The following is a 27095-nucleotide window of genomic DNA, read 5'->3' as shown; positions in this document are numbered from 1 at the left end:
TTTGAGCTCTGTTTCCCAGATTTTGCTTTTAATTAGATTCAAAGGACTTATTTCTGTTTGAAACAGGTTGAATCAAGGGATTCTTTGAATAGCATCGCCCTGAAATTTGATACCACACCCAACGAACTGGTTCAGTTAAATAAGCTGTTTTCCAGAGCAGTTGTTACTGGACAGGTAGTATTTGTTTTTATGCCTTGCTACTTAGAAAAGGTAAAATATAAAATAAGATTTAATGGTGAGTCATTAAGCTGATTTTTCAGTTGTCAGAAAATTTTCATTTGCATATAACCGGTACATACCATTATTACTATGTACAATTATGTAGTAATCACATAAATCATGTAGCACTTTTGTACATGTTTGTCAAAATATTTTAAACATATCTGCTTAAATTTAAATTATATGAATTGTGTTTATAGAGAGGATTCCATGGAAGATAGTAAAATATAGAAAACTTGAGAAGGATAACTTGTACATATTTTATATAAATATATGATAGCCATTTAAAAAATTAGGTGTAATTGACATTCTTCTGTATTATTCATTCACTGATACCCCAAGTTACTTGTAAATTTTCTTTAAGTATTCAGCAGAATTATCATTATTTGCCACAACTAATTTATAGACCTTTCCTTTTTCAGAGTTTATTGTAGTCATTCAGATTTACTTAATTTTGGTTTTGACTGTTATCAAATTACATTTTATTTAATTCTGAAAATTAGAGGAAGTGGTGAATATTCTTGATTGCTTGGAGAAGTAGCAGACTTTTAGTATTTTAGTTTTATTAAAATTTGTGTGAACTTTTTTTGCAGGTTTTATATGTTCCTGATCCTGAATATGTTTCTAGTGTTGAGAGTTCCCCATCTCTTAGCCCTATAAGTCCCTTGTCACCAACCTCATCAGAACCTGAATTTGATAAGCCAACAGTAAGTATGCTTTTTTTTTGGTAGAAGATTATGAGGTTTTTTGTTTCACTGAGCAATGAAAAGAAATGAAAGGAAGAACAAGTAAAAAGTCAAGACCCAGCTAAGCAAAGTCATCCTGAGTAATGGGAATTATAAATATGTAAGCAGGAGCTGGAGAGAAGAGCAACAAAATGTTTTTAAATGGAAAAAAATTATACATTTTTATAACATTATCTTCACTATCAAGGACAGGAAAAATAGATTGGTGATCTAAGGGCAGTTTTAATATAAAGGTGAGTTCTGAAGCAAGATTTTAAAGGGTTGAGGAGTATTTTGGACGAGAAATGATGAAAGCAGCTGTAGAGCACTCTTAAGAGTCTGAAAGGATACAACTCTTGAAGGAACATTAGAGTCAGGTAAAAGTTGATAATGGGGGAAACTCAAAGGAGACAGATAAGTAAAGCTTAAAGATTTGGGGATAGGGAGGGAGAGGAGAAGATAATTGAAAGGGCGAAATAAAGGAGGGTATAAAAAACAAAGGTACAAGTCACAGATTTGGCTGTGACAAGGAACAGGACTACCAATGCAAAGCAGAGATGCTGTAATAGAATTTTTGAGGCATAGAATTATTGAAAGGGGGCAGCTAGGTGGCGCAGTGGATAAAAGCACTGCCCCTGGATTCAGGAAGACCTGAGTTCAAATTCGACCTCAGACATTTGACACTTCCTAGCTGTGTAACCCTGGGCAAGTCACTTAACCCTCATTGCTCTGGGAGGGAAAAAAAAGAATTGTTGAAGGGGGCACTTATGATTATTGGCCTCTTGTTTTTCTTGAAGAAATATAAGAGTGAAGGGGGCTATATGTAGGAGGATTAAAGGGAGGAGGATAGTGACAACTGCTGTGGGGAGTACAACAGAGAGTCAATTAGTGAAGAATAAAATTATTGATTTGCAGTGGTGAAGGCTCTCCTAAGATTATATCACAAATTTGTAGTGCATCCACTAGGTATAGTCATTTGAATTATTTCAGTGATGTGCATCATGTGAAAATGAAGCCGTGAATAATAGTGGTAACCTAGGATTGGAGTTTGACAAAACAGGAGTGTTGATCAGATAGGGGCAAAAGATTGATTTATAAGTTAGGGATAGTGTTTCCTATAGGATCAGTATTGGAAAGGGATGAAATTAGGACAAAAGCAGGTGTAATGATTTGGGAGAGTAGGGAAAGATGTGGTTACTAGAAGATGAAATGAAGATGAAGAGTAGGTTTAGTGGAGTGAACCAAAAGAACAGGAGTTTAGTGATCAGAGGAATTTCAGAACACTGTGAAGAGAGTGTGAAGAAGGTGGCCCTCCTGTGGTGAACTTATGGTAGAACATAGAAAAAAGTAGCATAGAATTTGTAGGTATGGATGACTTGTAATCTGTTTTATTGGAGTGCCCACATCCATGAGCTCATGCTTCTGGAAGTATTGGAAGAACAATACTCTGTGTGTGTGTGTGTGTGTGTGTGTGTGTGTGTGTGTGTATCTATATATAGATACATACACTCTTATTCATTATCTCATGAGATTTTTATAGCCCCAGCATCTAAGTTTAGACACATATGATTTCTATTTTACACATAAGGAAACCAAACTAAGATACAGAGTATTCCAGTTTTGATTGACTAAATCACTTCTTCTTCTTTTTGGGGGGGCGTGGGGGTGGGGTAGTGGGGGTTAAGTGACTTGACCAGGGTCACACAGCCAGCAAGTGTCAAGTGTCTGAAGTTGGATTTGAATTCAGGTCCTCCTGCATCCAGGGCCAATGCTTTATCCGCTACGCCACCTAGCTGCCACCAACTAAATCACTTCTAAGACATTTTTCCTCTAAGTTTTATTTTTTGAAATTATGAACTTTACAAACATCAGCAAACATAGATATTTCCATATCAAAAAAACAAACCAGGAAGGTTGTGTGTGTGTGTGTAAAACCATAAATCTCTGCAATGTACAACTTGTTTTTATTTTTTTTAATTTAATCAAATTTTAATAATAAATTTGACAGTTTTTACATGTAACATTGTCTTACATGTCTGTCCCCCTACATGTCCGCTTCTTAATTTTTTTTTCAGCTTTTTATCTTCTGTTTATGTTTTAAGTGTTTAATGCTTTTTTTCAAGAAACCTTTCAGCTCTTAAGATATCTGTTGATATCTCACAAGGACCTGTACCAAAGGGAAGAAGACAAAAATGGGAGATTATCCCATCCAAGACACAAGCTTGCCTAGGAGACCATGAACTTGTGGTTTGTAGGGGGTAGGGCACCTCTACTTCATCCCTCAGGAGCTTAGAGAGTCATCCTTTTCTTTCTTTGTTTCTTTGTTTCTTTCTTTGCAGGGCAGTGGGGGTTAAGTGACTTGCCCAGGGTCACACAGCTAGTAAGTGTCAAGTGTTTGAGCCTGGATTTGAACTCAGGTACTCCTGAATCCAGGGCCAGTGCTTTATCCACTGTGCCACTTAGCTGCCCCTCATCCTTTTATTTCAATAGGAAAAAGCTACTCTACAGTCTTGACTCTTATTTATTCCTCCCCCAGTCTGGTCAGTTGCTCTGTCTTGTTGATTCAGCTTCTATAACATCTCCACATTTGTTTCCTTTGTATCCCGAATCACAACCACCCTTCAGGCCCTCATCACCTCTCACATGGACTACTACAATAATCTCCTAATTTATCTCCCTACTTCCATCCTCTCTCTTCTCTAATTTGTCCACACAGCTACCAAATCGATATTCCTAAAGCATACATCTGACCATGTTTTTTTTCCCCTCCCCTTCTCACAAAGCTTGAATATCTCTCTTTTGCTTCTAGGGTAAAATACTAATTTCTTTATTGCCATTTAAAGTCTGTCACATTATGTCTCCATCCTTTATTTACAAGCTTATTACTCATTGTATTTTCACATTCTAGCCAAACTGATGTGTCATTTGAAATTATATGGGAGTGTCTATCTCTGTCCCAAGTTTTAGGGAACTTATCTGGGGTTTCTAATATATTGCTACTTATAAATTAGAGGCTATGGCACCAATCTTTGGCATTAAGAATTTATTAAAACATTAAATGTTAGTAAAGAGAGAGCACATGACTCTGAAAGTTCAGAAGCCCTACATTACCTAGGATGGAAAGGAGAGAGTGCAGGGTAGAGAGGAGATCGAGGTGGAACGAAGGGAGTGACCCCCCTTGCCCCAAGGGTTTTTATCCTCTCTCAGCTAATTGGCCAGTAACATTCAAGTCTATTGATTGGCATGACTTGAGGGTGGTCTCCTAGGTGAGTTAACTTCCTTTAGGTAGTCAGCAAGGTCAATCTATATTTCCTTTGCAATTCTCTTGACTCTGGGCTGGCTTTAAAAGAGGTCAGGCAAGACTCCCTCAAGTGTGTGTGGGGGGGGCTCTGGGACCCCCCCAAACCCATTTTCTCACACTGACCTACTCGCTGTTCTCAGTGCCTAATACCCCTGATAGAAGCCCTTTCTTTAGGACCCCCGTTGTTAGTCTTTCCCTTGCCCCTTATTACTTTGTATATATTTTGTATTTGCTTATCACTGTCTATGTTGTTTCATCCCATTATAATGCAATATAAAGCTCTGTTTTTATCCCTGTAACTCTAGCACCTAATACAATTGTCAGGCTCCTATTGGGTACTTAAAATGTTGGTTGAATTGATGGTTTGGTAGAAACGAATATTCTGTAATCTTGTAAACTTGATCATAGGACCATAGACTTGGAGACAATCTAGTCCAGGTCACCTCATTTTATATAAAAGGAGGCTGGTTGGGTTAAGTGGCAGAATTAGAATCCATATTCAGGCCCACTGTTTACAAGTGTAGTGCATCTTCCACTGCACCATGCTACCCCCCAAATGAAACTGATAAAACTAATAGAGGGTAGGTACATGGTAGAAATTAGAATAGCAGTAGAGAAGTCCAGAAATTTATAGAAGATAAAAATTAATTAAAATAAAGTTACGTGTCCTCTTCACTCACACCTCACTCTTCCCCCAGGTCTTATCCAGGTTAAACTCCTTTAGTTCCTTGATCCAATTTGACTTGTGTTTTAATTATGAATAATTTGAACTGGCAGCTGATTCTGAAATGATTCTTGTGTATCTAGTGATTTTCAGTCTGTATATAGTCAATTTTATTTTTTGTGGTGATGTCTGGTGCTCACTATCTTCTTACTGCCTCTTTTATAAGAGTAACACCCCACCCCACCCCCACCACCTTATTGAAGAATGTATTTAAGATACGTGGGCATTGGACTTTTGTAAGTAGGTGCCAGATTTGGACCTTGGGGATCTTTTCATCCAGCCCTGCATTTTACAGATAGGAAGTTGAGATCCACAGAGGTTGTGATTAACTCAAAGTCGCACATAGGCATTAAGTAAGAGTGAGAATTGAGCTAAAATCTGATTCCTGCTTCAGTGCTCTTTCCTATTATGCCATTTCCTTGATCCAGAATTATCTTTTCTAATATGTTTCTCTCCTTCTTCCCTTGAATCTATCAATTATATTGAAGTTATTGTCAAGATTTATGTTGATTTAGTTTGGAAGACTTTCTGAAATTCTCCATTTTTAGCAACATATGTCAAATAAGCTACAGTTATCTTCATTTGAGCAATCAAGCAATAAGCATTTATTAAGCACCTATGATATTCCAGGTATTACTGGAGCCCTATAGGGTAACATGACTAAATGCATTACAGTTTGTTTTCTGGTTTCATTTATAGCAAGAATGTGTTTCTGTTCTAGTAAAATGGTTCTCAAACTTTTTTGTCTCCTTTATGCTCTTAAAAAATTAGTGACGACCCCTTCCTAAGAGTTTTTGTATTTACCATAGTGGAACATCATAGTAGAATTATGAAAATAGTTCTAATCTGGAGTACTTCCCAGGGTTCCCTGGACCACACTTTGAGAACTTTTCAAGTAGTATGTCAGCTTGTGAGTCTTTGGACAAAGAATTCCACATTTAGAGTAAAAATTGTTGAATTAAATGTTTGTAGTCTAAAATCTGTTATCATTAGCACTCTCTGCCACTCTGCTACCATCACAACAGAAGCAAAACAGGATTGCATAAGACAAAGAATTTTATTGTATACTTTTTATCTGTTTTACACAGTACCATAACCAGTCCATCAGTCAGAAAGCATTTATTAAGCACTTACTGTACGCCAGACATTCTGCTATGTACTGAGAATACAAATACAAGTAGAAAGAAAGTCCCTGCCCTCAAGAAGCTTACGTTGTAATGGGAGAAGACAACACAAAAAGGAAGCTGAAGGGGTTAGGGGAAAGTTAATTGCCATAGAGGCATGATCAGTCAATCAGTAAATAGACATTAAGTGCTTGCTTTGTGCTAGGCACCGTCCTAAGTTTTAGCTGAGGATACAGAAAGAGGTAAAAGACAGACCTTACCCTCAAGGAGCTTATAATCTAATAGGGAAACAAAATGCAAAAATATATAAACATACAAATATTTATATACAGGATATATATATATATATATACATATACATATACATATACATATACATACACACACACAGGATAAATAGGAAATTATTAAAAGAGGGAAATTAAGAGGGGAGAGGAAGTCTGGTGTACAACCAGGAGAAAAATGAAACATGACTGGTCTTAGTACCATCTTCAAATGGAATTTCTGGGGGGAGAAACATTCATCAAAGAAAGAGGTTGCTAGTTGGAGGGTACTTGCAATGTGTGAATTCCAGAGTTCAAGAGAGGCTTCAGAATAAAGAACCTGGGCCATGGTAGAGGAAGTCTAGAGTGTAACCTGGAGAGGAATGAGCGTCCTGCTTGCAGTTAAGCACTAGTGACTTTCTAGTTTCATACCTAGATTTTCCTAGTTTGGTACAACCTGTCATATCCTACGCAGGCTTCAAGAATCTAGGGTCACCTGCTTGCCACTATAATCTACTGGATTGGCACCTGATTGGCACTGGATTGTTAATAAGAAAAACTTAAACAAAATTTGTATTTTCTACACTTTTTCAACCATGTGTTTTACTTCCTATACCAAAAAATGTATTTTAATTCTCTTTAATAGATTTAGAACACACCTTCAGAACTAAATTTCAAACATAATTGTGTAAGTAAAATGTGGTTGAAAATAAAATTTTGTAAAAGTTAAATATCATACTATTTTTTTTTTTGGTGGGGCAATGGGGGTTAAGTGACTTGCCCAGGGTCACACAGCTAGTAAGTGTCAAGTGTCTGAGACCGGATTTGAACTCAGGTACTCCTGAATCCAGGGCCGGTGCTTAATCCACTGCGCCACCTAGCTGCCCCTATATTATACTTTTTGGTACTTCCTGAAATTGGATAATTTATATTTCATAAGAATACTTGTTCATACAAGTTAACCTGATTTGGAAATACCTATTTTTAATAAGTATTTGATTTTAAATATATCATTCAATAAAAAAAATAAATTCTTTTTTCAGGACACTGTATTATTTATGCCTTCCTTCCCAACTCTTGTCTGCTACTATAGACTTCCTTCCTTTCTTTCTTTCTTTTTTTTTTTACTATAGACCTTCTTGAAAATTTTGACTCATCATAAATTTATAAAAAATGGACATTTTAGATGGCAATTACCATATTCTGAGGAAAGGGAACAAAATGAATTAGAAAGCATATTTATGTCTCATGCCTTCAGAACAATTCACAAAAGAAAAAACATAAACAACTGAAAACATTTTCAACATTGAACACTGAAACAAATGCAAATTAAATTTTTTAAGCTTACCACATCATACCCATCACTTTGAAAAAAATAAAAAACTCAGTGACAAATGGGGCTGTGGAGTGCTAGATACACAAATATTACTGGTATAATAAAAATCAATGCTGTATTTCTTGGAAGCAATTTAGGGAAGGTAATAAGTAGTATATAGTGTCTACTATATATCAGACAGTGTGCTTAAGTGTTTTTCCAAATATTTTGTTTGATCTGCACAACAACCCAGGGGGTAGTTGCTATTATCCCCATTTTACAGTTGAGGAAACTGAGGCAAATAGAGATTAAAGTGACTTGCCCAATGTCATATAGTTATTAATAAGTGTTTGAAGTCTGATTTGAACTTGGATCTTCTTAATTTCAGGTCGAGCACTCTATCTGCTGCACCATCAGCTGCTTCAGTACACAAAAAGTAATTAAATTGGATTGACCCTTTGACACTCAATAATCCCACTGCTAAGAATATATCTATTACCATACTTAAAGGACACATGATTTTTTCAGTGTGACTCTCTTGTCCACCATTGTGGAACACAACTGTCTGTGTCTTAGTAGATGATCTTCACGAATTGTTGCTGAAAACAATTCATCTGGTAACCAGCAGTGGTGCTGATTGTTTTTTTAAACTTAACTAAATCAGTCTTCAACAGGAATAGTCCATTACTGAGGCCGTCTGTATTGACTTTACTATTGAAGCTTGTAATCTGAATAATTTTTAAGACACTTTTTTTCATTCTATACTATGATCAGGTAGAAGAACATTAGAGGAGGTTGGAAATATATTTCAAGGAAATAACAAAAAGAAAAAATAATTTTAATAAGAATATTTACAACTGAGTTAATATATAATAATTAAAAAAATCTGTAAATCAAATGCTCAGTCCTTTTTGGAATGGCTAATTATATTGGAGTATCAGTGTTAAGAATGACAAATGAGAAAGATATGCAGTGCTATGGAAAGAAGCAGATTTACCAATTTAGGAACATTTTATGCAGCCTTGACCATAATATTATACAACTGTTTGTAAGCTTATGTGAGAATTTATAAAGATCATGAAGAGAATAAGCTATTAGTAACTTTTCATTTATTTTAAGTGCTTTATCATATGGGTGGTTAGATGGTGCAGTATTAGGATGCCAGGCTTGGAGTTAGGAAGTCTTGTCTTCCTGAGTTCAAATGTAGGCTCAGATACTTCCTAGCTGTGTGATCCTGGGCAAGTCACTTAACCCTGTTTGCCTCAGTTTCCTCATCCATAAAATGAACTAGAGAAGGAAATTGCAAAGTATTCTAAAGAAATAAAGGGGGAAAAATGGGGACACAGAGTCAGACCTGACTGAAATGACTGAACAGCAAATAAACTTATTATTAAACATAGTTACAGATTTTCATAGTTGGAAAGAATTTTTGTCTATGTAGTCAGGACCATAGCTAAAAAAGTGATTTCCAGGATATCTGACAAATGATTACTACCTTTTCTTTGAGATGTTTGGAAAAACAAAATTTATTACCCCTCAAGAAAGTTCTTTCCAGTATCTAGCTATTTATTAGCAAGGTCTTAATTTGTAATTGCCATCTATTGGTGCTAGTAATACCCTCTGGGGGGTAAGCAGAACAAGCCAAATTTTTATACCACATGAAATTCCTTCAAGTACATAAAGACAGCTATCATAACCCAGTTATATGTCTTATATTCTCTGGGCTAAATATACCTAATTAATTAAACAATTCCTTATATGCAACAAACTTTAGTTCCTTTACTAATTTGGTTACTCTCAGGACATTCTCCAGCTTCTCACTGTTCTTCCTAAAATGTAGTTATTCTAGATCTTTGACAGTCACGTTGCTGCCATACTTCTCTTTTTCTGAACATCATACCTCTCTGTATGCCATTGGGCTATATCAGCCTTTTTGAATGCAAACTCAGGGGAAAGGGTGTAATGTAATTGTTAGAAATCTGGCCTCAGAGTTAGGAAGGCCTGAACATGTGCTGGCCTTGTGACCCTGAGCAAGTCACAACCTCTTGACATCCCCAGACAACTCTCTAACATAAATTGCAGGGCTGTTGTTGACTTACATTAATAGAGAGGGAGTTTGCTCCCCAGAAGTTCTCTATACCAATGAAATTGCATATCTGAATGCCTTAAAAAATATTCACACTGTTTATTCATTGAACTTGAAAACCAGTAAACTCTAGGCCTTTCTCAACTGAATTGCTTTCTAGTGTTTTACTTCCACCTTGTACTTTAGAAGTGTATATCTTTATATTTATCCCTATTAAATGTGTAGGTAGATGGTGGATAGGCTGCTGGACCTGTGGTGAAGACAAAGTTCATATCCTCTCTGAGCAAGTCACTTAATCTCTGTCTGCCACAGTTTGCTTGACTGTAAACTGTGAATAGTAATAATACCTACTTCCTAGAGTAAGAGGTTAAAATGAGATAATATTTATAAGGCATTTTGCAAACCTTAAAAGTTCTATTTAAATGCTAGCTGCTATTATTACATTTAATCTGTCTGACGAAACTTTTATTTGATCACATACTGTACACATTTTTATTTTGTGGTCCTCGGTATTTTTTTCTCTTTTGTAGGATACAGATGGAGTCCACCAGAAAGAGGCAACTCCCTCTTCTGCTTTTAGTTGTGTTCGCTCAACAAGAGTTGTATCTTCTACTTCTGAGGAAGAAGAGGCATTTACTGAAAAATTTCTTAAAATTAATTGCAAGTACATTACCAGTGGCAAGGTATTTTTAAATGCCTTTTATTTAAATTCTCACAGGGAATATTATTGAATATTTCTGTTTTTCCACATTGTAATTCACTTAAGATAGTATCAATATAGTCATTTAGGAGTAAGTGGCCTATAGCCCTGAGTTGTTCTTTATTATCAACATTACAGTGTTTTGAGTACTCAAAGACTAAGTTGCTATTGAGTAGTAGCTTACATAAGTGTGATCCTTTTCAATCCATTTGCTTGCAGTTTAGTGGAGAGACATGGACATATACCAGTGTGATAAATATATGAATTTCAGTGTAGCAATTACATATGGCATTTAGCAAGCTTATCAAAAAGAATAAATTTGATTCAGAATTACCCTGGGCACTATATGGAATAAACACTATTAAGTGATTTAAATACACAGAAGGTAGTATAGCACCAGTGGGTCAGTTTTATGTAACACAGACTTCATAAATATATTTTTGGCTCATACAAGTTAATTAAGAGAAAACTTTAAATTTTTATTTAGTACATTTAATTAGACACATAGCTACCACCTAACATTACTTCAGGTGGTATGTGCTTTGAGAATATGCCCAAATTTTGGCATTAATCTCAGAAAAATGGTTATACAATTTCTGTATCTGCATACGGTTTCCTGTTCAGGTCATCTGCAATTTGAATTGTATGACATTTTTTATCGAAAATTCAGAATAGAATTACATAGTCAAAGAATAGAGAAAAAAGGATTAATTAATATTTTAAAGACCAAATAAAAATGAGTTGCGATTTATCTTCTGTTTTGGATTGGCCATGCCATCATACCTCCTCTTGGAGGCAATCATGGATGGTGATTTAGAAAGTTTATTTTAAATTATCATCTTGAAAATGCAGATTTTTCATTATTTCTCTTGGAATGAAACACCTTTTTCTAAATATTTATTCCCTCAGAATATTCTAAAATATCTATCTCCTATCTTAAATCCATATTAAAAATATTAAAGCAAGTGAAGTGGCTATTTTATGATGTGTTGGGGGGGTTTTTTGGTGCCAAAAGAGGAGCTTATAGTTTGTATTTTTTGATGTCATCAAAATAAATGAAAGGACTAAAAGTCACAAAATTAAAGATTAGTGACAAAAACATTGGATTGTATTTGATGAAGCATATTTTGTCATTCATAGGATTATCAGAATGAGTACCCTTTGTCACCTATTTATAAGAAAACTGTTATTGATGAGGGGCAGGACACTAACCTCTTAGATGCTGATTCTGGAAACCTATAGCCTGAAATCTCTTTTAGGATTTCAGGATATATCTGTACCAAAGCTTGATAACATGCCTACCTATAAAATGCAGTTTTATAATATAGAGGTAAAGTGATTTACCTATGCATACTCTACTAGTCTCTGATGCAGCATTATTAAACTTTTTGTCTATTTAAGATATTTCCATAAGGTGTTCTTGATCCACAATTCAAATTAGTCATTTAACAAATATTTATATTGTATATTCTTTATATGCAAGACATTATGTGTTGGCACTGGGAGGATTACAAAAAAATTTAAGTCATCATTACTGATTTTAGGAATAGTAAACATAATTGTTTATTTTATCCTGAATCATTATGCTTTTCATTAGAGTATCACAAAAGTTATTTGATAATGTACATTCAATTTCTTTTTTTTTTTTATTTCTTAACCTTATTTTTTAAAGCAAAGGAAAAAGCTTTTATTCCCAAAGTAAATATTTTTGGGAAAAATTAAAGACTTCTATTTAACAATGGTAAAGAACATTTTACTTATTAAGAAACTTATCTCCTGTTTATTCTGTAGTAATTTAAGACAAAGAGACTATTAGTGAAAGTTTCTAAAGTAATATTTGATAATTTGAGGTTTAACATTATTTTTTCCCCTTAGGGTACAGTCAGTGGTGTGCTGCTAGTAACACCAAATAATATAATGTTTGATCCACATAAAACTGACCCATTGGTCCAAGAAAATGGCTGTGAGGAGTATGGCATCATGTGTCCAATGGAAGAGGTGATGTCAGCTGCTATGTACAAAGAAATTCTGGATACCAAAATAAAGGAATCCTTACCCATGTAAGATTGTTATTTTTATATCTTTGTAGTTTTATATTGTCCTGAGAAATGACCTTATTTAGTTATTTTAAATGCTTTTTATTGTTCTTTGCACTTCTATTTTCATTGTAGCTCTTAGATTTTTATGTCTGTGTAGTAGTTATAAGAATATTTATAAAACACTTTATAATACATGGATTACTTTTAATTATGCTTTGCATGTGTAATCATATATGAAATATTGAAAATTGCCTGTAGAAGACATCTAATCCAGTGTTTCCTCAGCCTTTTATTCTGTAACATACAACCAAGATATAATTAAAATTTGGTTAGACCCAGTATCTTTGTGTACAAAAACATAGAATATATCAGGGTGTGAATATGAACCAAGGTAAGTTTATGGAACTTCTATGCCTGACTAAGATAATGGAGAAATTGGAAGAATGGGAAAAGATGTAATACATAAAAGAAAAGGAAAAGAGAGATTGGAGGAGAAATGAAAGATCAGACGAATTTAAAAGGAAAGGTTCAAAATTAGGGAAAGTGGAAGTAGAGAAAAACATGGTCAAATCTCAGTTCAGCTTGACTTTGTAGAAAGTTTAAGAAAAATTGATTTCTTTGTAATTGGGTATAATGTCTAGGTTTAGAACTTGCAGTGGCATGACTAATGTTCTTTTCTTTTTCTTTTTTTTTTTTTGGTGAGGCAATTGGGGTTAAGTGACTTGCCCAAGGTCACACAGCTAGTAAGTGTTAAGTGTCTGAGGCTGGATTTGAACTCAGGTCCTCCTGAATCCAGGTCCAGTGCTCTATCTACTGCGCCACTAGCTGCCCCATGACTAATATTCAAAGTGGTATGCTACTATCTCCTCCTTCACCCCTCTCACATGATAAAATGGCTTTATTCTTTACCAAGGCTTAACCTCTACTCATTCCAAGCAATCCCATTCTGTCTCCTCCAACAGATTGCCCCTCTTTTAATCCTGTTCCTTTAAAAAAAAAAAAATCTCCCTGTCTTACTGGATCATGTTCTACTTCCTATAAACAAGCCCATGTTTCCCCCATTCTAACAAAAACTCAAAAAACAAAAACCCTAACTTGATCCTTCCATTTCCAGCAACTATCTTTTTATTTTTAATTTTTTTTTTCCGGCAACTATCAAACTATAGCTCTTTTGCCCTTTGTAGCTAAACTCAAAAAGGCCATCTACAATAGGCAGTTCTGTTTCTTCGCTAATTCTCTTCTTAACCCTTTACAATTTGACTTATGACCTTTTTATTCTGCTGAAACTTTTTTCAAAAGTTACCAATGCTCTTACTTGCCAATCCATTGGCCTTTTCTCAATCCTCATTCTCCTTGAACTCTGCAGCCTTTGATACTGTTGATCACCTCCTCCTCCTTGATACTCTCTATTTTCTAGGTTTTCAAGGTACCATTCTCTCCTAGTTATCCCACCTATCTGACCACTCCTAAATTTCCTTTATTAGATCCTCTTCCAGATCATGCCCTCTAACCCCATATGACCCTCAGGGTTCTCTTCTGGTTCTGTACTACTTCACTTGGTAATCTCATCAGCTCCTATGGATTTAATTACTATCTCTATGCTGATGATTCCCAAATCAGTCTATTTTGCCTCAACCTCTCCGCTGAACTACAATTTTATATCTCTATTTGCCTTTCAGACATCTTGACCTGTATTTCCAATAGACATCTTAAATCAAATATATCCAAACAGAGCTTACCATTGTTCCTGTAAACCCTCCCTTTCCCCACCTTCTCTATTACTCTAGAGGGCAACACCACCCTCCTACTCCTTTGGGCTTGCACCTGAGGAGTTATCTCCAACTCTTCACTATCTTTCACCTCTCCCCTGCCCCATGTTCAGTCTATTGCCAAGACCTAATCATTTCACCTTGGCAACATCTCTGTTCCTTTCTCATCTCTAACAGTGCCATCACTCTGCCGTAGGCTCTCATCTACCCCACTCCTGTATTATTATTATTATTTTGCATGGGGTAATGAGAGTTAAGTGACTTGCCCAGGGTCACACAGCTAGTAAGTGTCAAGTGTCTGAGACCAGATTTGAACTCAGGTCCTACTGAATCCAGGGCCAGTGCTTTATCCACTGTGCCACCTAGCTGCCCCCTCATTCCTGTATTATTGCAATAGCTTGTTGGTGGGTGAGCCAACTTGGGCTCACTCTACTATAATTCTTCCCACCATTTAGCCTCCAAAGTGATTTTTCTAAAGTGCAAGCCCAAACATGTCACTCCCCGCCCCCCCCCAATAAACTTCAGTGTCTCCCTTTCACCTCTGTGTTCAAATATTTCCTACCTTTCCAGTCTTCTTACACTTTACTCCCATCAGCTTCCTGGGTGTTCCAAGAACAAGACACTATTTCTCTCTTCTAGGTATTTTCTCTGGCTATCCTCTATGCCTTTAATACTCTTCTTGCTCATTTCCATCAGCTGACTTCCTTTAAGGCCCATCTTTAATCATATCCCTTTAATCTTAATCTAGTCCCTTTCTGTTAATTATTTCCTATTTGTCCTTTATAGAGTTTGTTTGTGTATATTTGTTTACATGTTTTATCTATTATATTTTTCTTGAGGGCAGGGAATGTCACTTGTATTTTTTTTTCTCTTTTTATATCCCTAGTGTTTAGCATAGTACCTAGCATGATAGGAATCTAAATGTTTATTGTTTGATTGATTGGCTTTGTTTGGCAAATGCCATTTTCACTTCCTTTCTTTTTAAAAATACATTTTAAGTGTTCTTTTGTTTGAAATCCCATACATTTCACATTCAATCTCTCTTCCTACCCCTTTCCAGAGAACTATTCTTCATATTAAAAATTATAAAGAGAAAGAAAAAGAAAGTTCAACAGAACTAACCAACATAGAAAAAGAAGACTTGACAGGCAGTGTTATACACACATGACCCACTCATTTACAGACAAGTAGATGTTTTATATAACTTTTGGAGGACCAGACTTGATCATTATAATTTTAATAGCATTCAGTTTCTGTGGTTTTGTTGTCCCAATTTATTTTGAAACAGTAACTTATGTTTCTCTTTTTGGTGCAAGTTCATTGTTTTTCCATTGTTAACCAAGTTCAGCTTTGTATAAATAGGAGTACAGCCTCATCTCCGTTGTTTTAGGGAATATCATTTATCAGTTTTCCCTGTATTTTATGTAATTGAATTATCTAGGACCTTTCCAAATGTTTTTCCTTAGTATTTAAAGGGTTCTTTAATGGTCACCTATAATATCCGTGGTTTAACATTGAAAATTTAAAGTTTGACCATTATAGATTTAAGATTTTGTTCTGTCTGTATCATGTTGTATTGATTCTGTGGTCTTTACTTTGTCCTCTTTTTTTTTCTGGGTGGTATTTATGTATGATTTCCTTAAGTTATTTAGGTTTTTCATTTTACTTTGTTCTGAAAGACACAAAGGATCTTGTAGATTATCTCTGCATGGTGCATTTTCAGGATCACTTGCTTTGGCTTGTAGAGCTATATCATGGGCGCTTCCAATCTCTCATTTCTGAGATAGTTTTTATTTTTCCTTTGAACTTTTGAATTACAAATCTTCTTTTTTGTTTTTGCAAGAAATATGTTTTGGTAAGATCATTTTAGAAAAAAAAAAGTTCTTATTTCATTAAAAAAAATTTTTTTTTGAGAGCTTTAATTTCCATCCTTGTGTCTTTCAATTCTTTAAATTGATTTTCTGATCAGTTTTGGTGGTTCTTAAGCTATTCTGTTACTTTTGGGGTTTATGAGAATGTTGTTGATGCACTATTTCTAAATCTTTGAACCTGCAAACTTAACTTAGAAAATAATTTTCATGATAATTTATTTATTTTTTTTAGAAAAATTGTTGCCAGCTTCTCGGCATTACCTTTTCTGTCATCAGTTATTTCCTATCCCCACTTTGGTGTTACAGTTTTAACATATTTGGCAAATTTCTTGATGTTTTGAGATGAGAGATGAGCTCAGATATAACCTATTATTCAGCCATCTTTCCATAAGTCCCTTAACTGTATATATAACGTATGCCCTCTTTTTTGGGAATGCCCTTTCTGGAACTTCTTAATCCAAATACAGTGGTCTTTCCTTTGTTCAATAGTGATCAACCTGAAATTAAATTCTGTTCCTATAATACCTATGAAATATTTTTTTCAGAAACATAAAAAGGAAAAAGAAAACAACCCAAAATAAAACAACAGAGGCACTATTCTCTTCTCATGGACAGTATACATATATGCATTCATACATAGATATACATCTACTTGTTTACATATATAACATATTTATATCAAATGTATAAGATAGAGAATAAACAAACTACAAATCATCCTCTTGGTTTAAAGTTGCAGTTTGGGCACTTGCTCACCTCCCTCCTTTCCCCCAACACAACAAACCAAAACCAAAATCAAAATGCAAGAAAATTCCACTTATTCTTTAATTTTAAAAAAAGGATTTCCATTTTTGCATATACCCTTTTCCAAGATTGGGACTTCTGAGTCAGAATGGTGAGTACTCTAGGCAATTAAAGTGTTTTGTGAAAATTCAGAGTTTTTTATCAACTTTTTATAAAGTTTATGTTTCTATTGGTTACTTAGATATTGCATAGTTACTTACCAATTCTGCCTTAATTTTATTTTTATTTTTTATTTTTTTGCGGGGCAATGGGGGTTAAGCCCAGGATCACACAGCTAGTAGGTGTTAAGTGTCTGAGGCCGGATTTGAACTCAGGTACTCCTGAAACCAGGGCTGGTGCTTTATCCACTGTGCCACCTAGCTGCCCCACTTTTATTTTTTAAATAAAATTTTATTGATATATTTATTTTGCTTTTTACATCATGAAAATTTTTGCTGTGTCCCTTCATCTACCCCTTCCAGAGAGGTGGACTAGATTACAGATTTTTTTAAACCAAAGAAAAAGAGGAAAAGAAACAAAAAAAGAACCAGCAAAACCAATTAGAACATCAAAATAGTCTGAAAGTGTACCATGCCCATGGTACATTTCTACAAAGGAGTGGGGTTTGGGGGTATTTTCTCAATTTTTTTTGTTTTGGGCCAGACTTCTTGTTTGTAATTTTGCAACATTCACTTTTGATCGTTATGTGATTATTCTTTTCACTTAGATTGTCATAATCATTGTGGGTTTTTTTGTCTCTGCTTCAGTATGCATCAAGTCTTGTAAATCTATTTCTATACTTGTCTGTCATAATCCTCATTTCCTACAACAGTTATATCCTGTTGTATTCATGTTAACAGTTTGTTTATCCATTCCCTAGTTTATAGACATCTACTTTGTTTCCAGTTCTTTGCTAACGCAAGAAGTGCTGCTATGAATAGTTTAGTGTAGTTTGGGGACTTTATTTTTTATCAGTGACCTGATTGTGATAGAAGTCTAGTAGTGGAATTTCTGGGTCAAAGGGTATGGACATTTCAACAACTTTATTTGCATAATTCCAAATTGCTTTTCAAAATGTTTGTACTGTTCCACCAACAATACACTAGTACATGTCTTCCCCAAACTCCTCCAAAAATGACTAGCCTTGTCTTTTATCATCTTGACGAGTTTGCAAGATATGAGGTGAAACCTCAGGGTTATTTTATTTTGATTTGCATTTCTCTTATTAGTGATTTGAAGCATTCTTTCATATGGTTGTTAATAGTTTAGAGTTCTTTTGAGAACTATTTGTTCACATCCTTTGACCACTTGTCTATTAGGGAATGGCTTTCAGTCTTATATATTTCTATTAATTGCCTATATAGCTTATATACCAAGGCCTTATCAAAATTCTCTGATAATAATTTTTTCCATTCAACCACTTATCCTACATGCGTTTCTTTTGTTTGTGTAGAAGCTTTTTAGTTTTATATCATAAGTTTTCTGTTTTGGCTCTTGTAATTGCCTCTGTTCCTTGTTTGCCTCAGAATACATCTCCTATCCATAGCTGTGAAAGGTATATTATCTCCTCTACTAATTAGTTGATGGTATGAACCTTAATATTAAGGTCATACATACATTGAGAATGTATTGTGGAGTATGGTCAAAGGTCTTGGTCTAATCTTAATTTCCTCTGTCCAACTACCTCATTTTTCTAGCTTTTTATCAAATAAATTCTTTCCTAAGTAATTTAAGTTCAATCAATTATTGAATTACGTTGTTTTGATTGTTGTTGCTTTATAACATTGTTTGATATCCACAAGTGATATTTCTCCTCATCTCTACCTTTATTTACCCAACTAGTATAGATATTTTGGTTTGCTAAATAGATTTTGTTATTTTATTAAGTTAATGTAAAGAATCTTTGATAATTTCATTCGTATAATATTAAAATGAAATTAATTTGGTAGTATTGTCATTTTTATTATATTAGCACAGGCTAGCCATGAACACTGGCTATTCTTTCAACTATTTAAAGATATTTAAGGAGCATGCTATATTTTAGTCTATTGATTGAATCCCATTTGTTTTATACACTTTGCAATACTTTCAGTGAGATTTCCCTTGGATTTTGTTGTAGAAATGCTTTTAATTTTTGTAGGCCCATTCCATAGTGTGGAATTGTGCTGAGGCTGTTGATTGTCTCAATTTTTGTCTTTGCTGATTCCCTAGGATTTTTTTAAGTAAACCATCCTGTCATCTGCAAACAGGAATTGCTTTATCTACCCCGTTCCTATCTTTACACCTTTAACTTCTTTTTTCTTGACTTTTTGTTATGGTTAGCATTTCCAGAACTATATCAAATAATTATGAGGTGAGTGTGCATACTTGCTTTATGCCTATTTATTGGGAAAACTTTTAATATACGCCTATTACAAATGATGCTGCTTTTGGTCTTAGACTGATAACTTTTAATGATATTTTGCCTATATTTTTTAGATTGGTGTAAATGAGTGTTGCTTTCTGTCAAAGGCCTTTTCTGCATCTTTGAGATATCATTGAGATAATGATTTGGTTTGGAATATCTTGGTTTGAGATACCTTTGTTTTGTATTTTATTGATTAATTATATTGATTGTATCATCCCCACATCACTAGTATGAATCCAACTTGTTTGTGATGAATTATTTCTTGAATACTTTGATATAGTCTGTTTGATAGGATTTTATTTAAAATTTTTGAATTGATGTCATTAAGATATTGGTTCATACTTTTACCTTATCCATCTCTGGTTTAGGTATTAGGACTATATCTCAAAGGAGTCTAGTATAGAGTGTTGGGTTGTTTTTTTCTTCAGTTATGAGATTTTGTGTATTAATTGTTCTTTAAAGGTTCAGTAGGATTCTTCTGTGAAATATATCAGGACCGGGAGTTGTTTGGGGTTTTTTTTGGGGGGGGGATGATTCAGGGGAAGGATATGGGTATTTCCTTCACAGAGAGTTCTCTTTTCTTTTCTGAGATTGGATCATTTAAGATCTCTATTTGGTCTTCCGGTTGGATTGAATATTTTATATTTTGAAGGTATTGTATTTCTTTTGTGTTCTCAGTTTTGTTAGCATGTAACTGAATAGGAGGTTCTTATAATTCCTTTTGTTTCTTTTGGTTTTATTGTGATTTCACCTTGTTCATTTGCAATTCTTTTGATTTGGTTTTCTGCCCTATTTTTAATTCAGATTTGCTAAAGGTTTATCAATTTTGTTTGTCTTCTGGAAGAATCAGCTTTTACTTTTAGTATTTCTAGTCTTTGTTTTCCACTTTGTTTCCCTAATTTTCTATGTCTCCTTTTGTGCTTATTTTTGGTTTATTGATTGGCTTTCTAATTTAAAAAATGCATATTTCATTCATTAATCTTCATTTTTTATTTTGTTAATGTATGTTTTTAGGGATATAATTTTTCCCCTGAGGACTGCTTTAGCTGCATCCCAGAAATGTTGGTATGTTGTTTCATCATTATAATTTTGTTTCACATAATTATTAATTGTTTCTATGATTTGTTCTTTGACCTACCTACACATTATATAGGATTTCATTATTGTGTCCTTTTGATTCAGTGTCTTTTTTTGGTGATCCCTGAAGTTAATAATTTTTTTTCTATTATGGATTATAAAGGATGTGTTTGCTGTTTCTGCCTTTTTACACTTATTTCTGTCCTTTTTTTTTTGATAAGGCAATGGGGGTTAAGTGACTTGCCCAAGGTCACACAGCTAGTGTCAAGTGTCTGAGGCTGGATTGAATTTAGGTGGTCCTGAATCCAGGGCCAGTGCTTTATCCACTGCGTACCTAGCTGCCCCCTACACTTATTTCTAATATCTTTGTGCCCTAAAACATGGTCAGCTTTTGTAAAAAGTGCCATTTGGGGCTAAAAAAAATGCATATATTCTGTTAACAGTCCCATTAGGAAGATGCCGTAAGCCTTTTAATTCTAGCTTCAGTAGTTAGTTAAATTCTGTATTTGTATTTATCTTTCTGTTAGATTTGTTGAAAACTGAGAGGAACATTAAAAAGTTTTCTGTCCATATTGTAATACTGTTTATATCTTAAAAGTCAGCTAATTTTTCCTTTATGGATTTATATGCTCAGGTATTTGGAACATAGATGTTTACTATTGATATTGGCTTATTGCCCATAGTTCCTTTTAGCATAATATAATTTCTTTGTGTTTTGTGAATGTTTGTTTTTCATAATCTGATATTATGAGTGCAACTTCTTTTGGGATTCACCTGATGCAGTTTTTTTTGAGCCCCTTATTTTTATTCTATGTATGTCTTAGCATTTTAGGTGTGTTTCTTTTTTTCTTTTTTTTTTGGCGGGGCAATGATGCTTAAGTGACTTGCCTGGGGTCACACAGCTAGTAAGTTTCAAGTGTCTGATGCCAAATTTGAACTCAGGTCCTTCCTCCTGAATTCAGGGGCCTGTGCTATATCCACTACACCACCTAGCTGCCCCCGTGTGTTTCTTTTAAGCGACAGATAATGAATTTTTATTTTCCTATTTATATCTGTCACTCATTTTCATTTTATGAGATAGTTTAATCTACTCACATTAAAGTTATGAAAGTTAGATTGATATATTCCTTCTTTTGTCTCTAATAGTCTTTCTTCTGAAATTATTTTTTGTTATTTCTCTTTCTGTAGAGACAGGAGAGGGAGGGAATAAGCATTTCTATACTACGTTATAGGAACTTTGCTAAGAGCTTTACAGATACCTCATTTGATCCTCACAACAACCCTATGAGGTAGATGCTGTTATTTTCATTTTATAAATGAGGAAAATGAGGCAAACAGATTAAATAACTTTCTGAGGATCGCACAGCTAGTATCTGAGATCACATTTGAACTCTGTTCTTCCTGACTCTAGACCCAACACACTATGTACTATTATCCTCCTTTATACTTTGTATCTTCATTTATTTTTACTTAATTTACTTTAAGACAACCCTAATTCATCCAGGCTTTTTCCCCCTCCTCCTGTTGTTCCCTCCTTTCTCTAGTTTTAGAGTTTAGCATAATTTATTAATCCCTTTCTCTTTCCTCTATCTAATTCTCCGATTTTTCAAAGTTAAATAGTCAAGTGAAATGCCCTTTTCTTACCTCCCTTTCACCTGATTGTTCCTTATATGTTTTTCTTTTTCATCTTCTGCCACCTCTTTTTGAAAAGAATTTCTTACCCTTGAACTCTTCATTAATTTCCCCTACCCCCTTTCTACCTATCCTTGTACCTGTTTATTCCTTCATTTATTTTTTATGTTTTGTCTTTCTCATGGAATGAAAGTTTCTAAGGCACCTATTTTGAGTTTTGTCTTTTTAAAACAGTTTTTATGTTACAGATTTTATCTTCTTCCCTCCTTTTTCTGAGGGAATAAACCCTTTCCTGCCTTTTTAAGCCTTTCCTTTGCTGCCACCACCATTTTCCTCTAGGCCTTCTTCCTGAGAGACCACAGATAACTATATTCCCTTCATTATTTACCACTGTCTTGATTATACTACCTCATAAATTCCTCTTATCTTCTTCCCTGTTCCCTTTTATGGACCCTCTTCTTATGTAATTTAGTCCCACATCTATCAGAGAGGTCTTGTGAGGTTTAACACAGTGTCTGGCATATATATGCTTCATAATGCTTGTTCATTTGACCTTTTTTTTTCCTCCTGGGATAATCTTATTTCATTGCTTGTGCTTTCCTTTATTGTTTTTTCTTTTGTTGTTGTTGTTTGTTTGGTTTTTTTTGGTGAGGCAATTGGGGTTAAGTGACTTGCCCAGGGTCACACAGCTAGTAAGTGTGTAAAGTGTCTGAGGCCGGATTTGAACTCAGGTCCTCCTGAATCCAGGGCCAGTGCTCTATCCACTGTGCCACCTAGCTGTCCCTTCTTTATTGTTGTACTTACTTTTCTTATGTTTCTTTCTATTGTTTGAGGTATTTGCAAAGCAAATAATTGGTTCATTTGGTTTGCTTTTATTTTGTAGGAATATTTCACATATCTCCATCTTTTCATTGATGATTAGGTTCATGGTTGTAGAGTATGTCACCTTGGTGAATGCCTTTGTTCTTTAGAATACATTGTTTCATTCCTCCCTGTGTTTTTTGGTGAATATAAAATAAATCTTGTGTTAGCTGAATTTTCTTTCCTTTATATTTGAAGGCTTTTGTCTTTATTCCCTGTAAAATTTGTTATTTGTCATTGGTTGTTGAGCTTTAGCCATCATGTGCCTGGAAGTTTTCAATGCAGATTTTTTTTTTCTTCTTCCTGTGGCAAGTAAAATTAAATGTGGTCGCCCTATTTCTGTCCCAAGTGTAGGGAAAATTAGCTGGGGTTTATCATATATTTGTTACTTAGAAATTAGAGGCTACTGCGCCAGTTTGGGGGCATTAAGCATTTATTAAAGTATATTAGATATTAGTAAAGAGAGCACACATGACTGAAAGTTAGGAAAGCCTAGCTAGGAAATAGAAGAGAGAGAAGAGAGAAAATGGGGCACCCTAGAGGGCTGCATCTGCTCTTACCAAGTTTTCTGGACCAAAGAGAGCGAGTGTCTGCAAGCTTGCTGAGGGCAGGAGCAAAGTCCTCCCGTGCACATTGTTCAAAGCTCATTGGCTAACATCACTCAAATCTATTTGTTCACTGGTTTTGAGAGTGGTTAGGCACAGTCGTGCTGAGGTCAGAGCCCAGAGAACAGATCCTCTGGAGGGAACAAGGCTTTCAAGTAGGTGTGGTTTTGAGTGAGGTAACTTCCTGACTCCCTGGGAGTACCAAAACCCCTATTATTAATAATTTTCTCACATTTCCTTGAGGCAATATGTAAGTTCTTTTGATTGACACTTTTTCTGTATTTGGAAATTCTAGACAGTTTTCTTGTATTATTTCTTGCGTTCTAGTGTTCAGGTCTTTTGATTTGTTGTGTTCTTCTAAAATCCTTAAATTGTCTCTATGCATTCTGTCTTGGAGATTGATGTATTTTGCTTGCATAAATTAAAGAAAGTGAAAAATAGCATGCTTCAGTCTGTGTTCCAGCAATATCAGTTCTTTCTTTGGAGGGGGATAGTATGTTCCATCAATAGTCCTTTGGGATTGTCTTGTATCACTATATTGTTGAGAATAGTTAAGTCTTTCACAGTTCTTTATCAAACCTTGTTGCTGTCTTTGTGCACAGTGTTCTCTTGGTTCTGCTCTCTTCACTATACATCAGTTCATATAAGTCTTTCTGGGCCTTTCTGAAATCATCCTGCTTCTCATTTCTTATAACACAATAATATTCCATCACTATCATATATTGCAGCTTGTTTAGCTATTCCCCAGTTAATGGGCATTCCTTTGATTCCAATTCTTAGCCACTACAAAAAGAGCTGCTATAAATATTTTTGTACAAATAGGTCTTTTTCTCTTTAGCAGTGGTATTGCTGGATCCAAGGGTATGCATAGTTCTATAGCCCTTTGGGCATAGATCCAAATTGCTCTCCAGGATGGTTGGATCTTTTCACAACTCAACCAACAGTGGATTAGCGTCCCAGCTTCCCCATATTCCCTCCAACATCCAATATTTTCCTTTTTTGTTCTATTTGCCACTCTGATAGGTGTGAGGTGATACCTCAGAGTTGTTTTAATTTGTATTTCTTTGATCAGTAGTGATCTAGAGCATTTTTTCATATGATTATAGATAGCTTTGATTTCTTTATCTGAAAACTGCCTGTTCATATCCTTTGACCATTTATCAATTGGGGAATGGTTTGTAGTTTTATAAATGTGACTCAGTTCTCTATATATTTGAGAAATGAGACCTTTATCAGAGATATTTGTTTCAAAAATTCTTTCTCAGTTTTCTAGCAGAGACCTTCTCAGCTGCAAGGGATTCAGTTCAGTGGATCTCTGAGCTTAAGCCAGTGGATCTTCTTCTAGAGTCTCATGAGAGCATGGGGTTGTTGTTGTTGTTTGTCCTTTGTTCTCAAAGAGGACCATGACATTTAGGGTGATGTCATGACTTGTAGTGAAGTGGATTTAAGTGAGGGAGGGCTGTAAAGGTCACCAACCTCAGTCTCTCCTCTAGAGCCATCTGGGTCCAGTGGAAAGATATATATTAGGATGACTGGAGATGGCCCTGGATGTTTTTGTTTTTGTTTTTGGTTTTTAGTGAGGCAATTGGGGTTAAGTGACTTGTCCAGGGTCACACAGCTAGTAAGCGTTAAGTGTCTGAGGCCGGATTTGAACTAAGGTACTCCTGACTCCAGGGCCGGTGCTCTATCCACTGCGCCACCTAGCTGCCCCCTGGATGTTTTTTTAAGGCATTTGGGGATAAGTGACTTGCCCAGGGCCACATAGCTAGTAAGTGTCTGAGGTGAGATTTGAACTCAGGTCTTCCTGACTTCAGGGCTGATGCTCTATCTACTGTGCCACCTAGCTGCCCTGAGTGGTAAGGTAGGGTTTTGCTGAGTGAGCATGTTAGGATTTGGGAATTGTCCTCAGCTTTTATTACTTTATTTGGGTTATTAATGTCTTTGGCTCTTACACATAATTCTTTTTTTTGTTTTGTTTTTGATGGGGCTATGAGGGTTAAGTGACTTGCCCAGGGTCATACAGCTAGTAAGTGTCAAGTGTCTGAGGCTGGATTTGAACTCAGGTCCTCCTGAATCCAGGGCTGGTGCTCTATCCACTGTGCCACCTAGCTGCCCCCCCTTACACATAATTCTTGATGAATTTATTTCTTAGACATAATTCTTAACTTTGAAAAGTCATGAAGATAGAGAAAATGTTTAGTACTCCATCTTGCTGGTCATGTAACCTAGAAGTGTCTACCCTAATTTTTTTAGGAATTCACATACTTTCCCTAAAAGAGAAACCCTTTAGTATGTATGCATACATGTATGTGTGTTGTATACACACATAAATGTATACCTATAAAAATAAAAATAACTTGGGGAGAATTAAGGCATACTAACAAGTATCACAGAAAGCAATAATCCTTGTTGGCTTCCTCTTTTTTCTCAAACACATATTTTAACTCTGTAGTTAACCAACCAGTATTTGAAATCCTACCATTGTCCCAGGTACTATAGCGAAAATACATAGGATTCCTACTCTTATGGAACTTTCAATGTAGTTGGAAGGGCACAATTAATACACATGAGCTTAGAAAAAATATAGAACGACATGTAATTAAATACTAAATTACTTGGTAAGGGTGAAAATTGTAGGAGTTCAGAGAATGGAAAGGTTAATGGTTATTGGAATAGTAAGGTGAGGTTCTTGAGATGAGGTGAAACTGCAAGACCTTGAATGATCTGGAAAGTCTAGGACCTCAGTAAGGAGACAGGAGGAAGAAGCTTGGCCATCAGAGGAAACCAAGTTTGTATAAAGAGATATTGTTAAATTGTGGATTACAAGAGAGAGTTTCTTGCATCTTGTGGTGCTTGTCAATAGACTTAGTTGCTGTGGATTAAGGCCTGAGGGGGAAAATAAACCAGATCCTACACGGTACTGGGGACTTTTAATCGTATTATTTCAGGAAAACTTTTTTTCCCCCCTACAGTGTAAATTGTAAAAGACAGTATGAGTTTCTTGGATAGAAAGTCCTCTTTGATTGTTGTCTTTGTATGACTACTGCCACACAAAAGGGACTGACACATAGGTGGTGCTCAGTGCCTATGTTTGTTTGAGCAAGACAGCGATGTCAGTCACTCAGAGAAGAAATTTGGCAGTGGAAAGAAGGCTTGGAATAATCGCTAAGCGTTTCCAAGTAGGATTCAGTAAAAGTTTATTCGAAACATGAGGAGGCATGTGTATAAGGTAGAAAGGGAGCCAGTTTGGGGGAATGAAAGACTGATTTATTCTGGAAAGGGAGGTTAGAGGCAATTTGGTGTAGCAGAAAAAAAAGACTGGATCTGGCATGGAGAGACTGGGTATATACACAGTCTGGTTCCATGCATTACTTGTATGACCCTGGGTAGTTTCTCTAAGTTTTCTATATATCAGTTCCCTCATCTGTGAGGGGATTGGACTAAATACCCTTTCCAGATTAAAACATGTGATTCTAAATGTAATAACAGGCAGTCAAGAAGTAGTGAGATTTGGAGCACAAGTGAAGGAGCTAGTTTTAGAGAAACATGTCCTTTTTCTGTGAGATAAGAATCTCTTTATTTGACACTGTCATT

General features: G+C 35.2%; 1 protein-coding gene across 9 annotated transcripts in view; it reads left to right on the top strand.

The window, feature by feature from the left end:
- Positions 1–27095, top strand: part of OXR1 (oxidation resistance 1) — a 585179-nt gene that overhangs the window by 498574 nt on the left and 59510 nt on the right. For all 9 annotated transcript variants that reach the window (XM_044002996.1, XM_044002901.1, XM_044003208.1 and 6 more), the window contains 4 exons: positions 67–174; positions 813–926; positions 10288–10440; positions 12333–12517. In XM_044002996.1, the coding sequence (XP_043858931.1) occupies positions 67–174; positions 813–926; positions 10288–10440; positions 12333–12517 (560 nt within the window). The remainder of the gene's footprint in view (positions 1–66; positions 175–812; positions 927–10287; positions 10441–12332; positions 12518–27095) is intronic.

The sequence above is a fragment of the Dromiciops gliroides genome, chromosome 1, assembly GCF_019393635.1.
Source record: "Dromiciops gliroides isolate mDroGli1 chromosome 1, mDroGli1.pri, whole genome shotgun sequence".
NCBI classification, from domain to species: domain Eukaryota; kingdom Metazoa; phylum Chordata; class Mammalia; order Microbiotheria; family Microbiotheriidae; genus Dromiciops; species Dromiciops gliroides.
The sequence above is the reverse complement of the archived record's forward strand: the minus strand, read 5'-3'. Positions and strand labels throughout refer to the sequence as shown.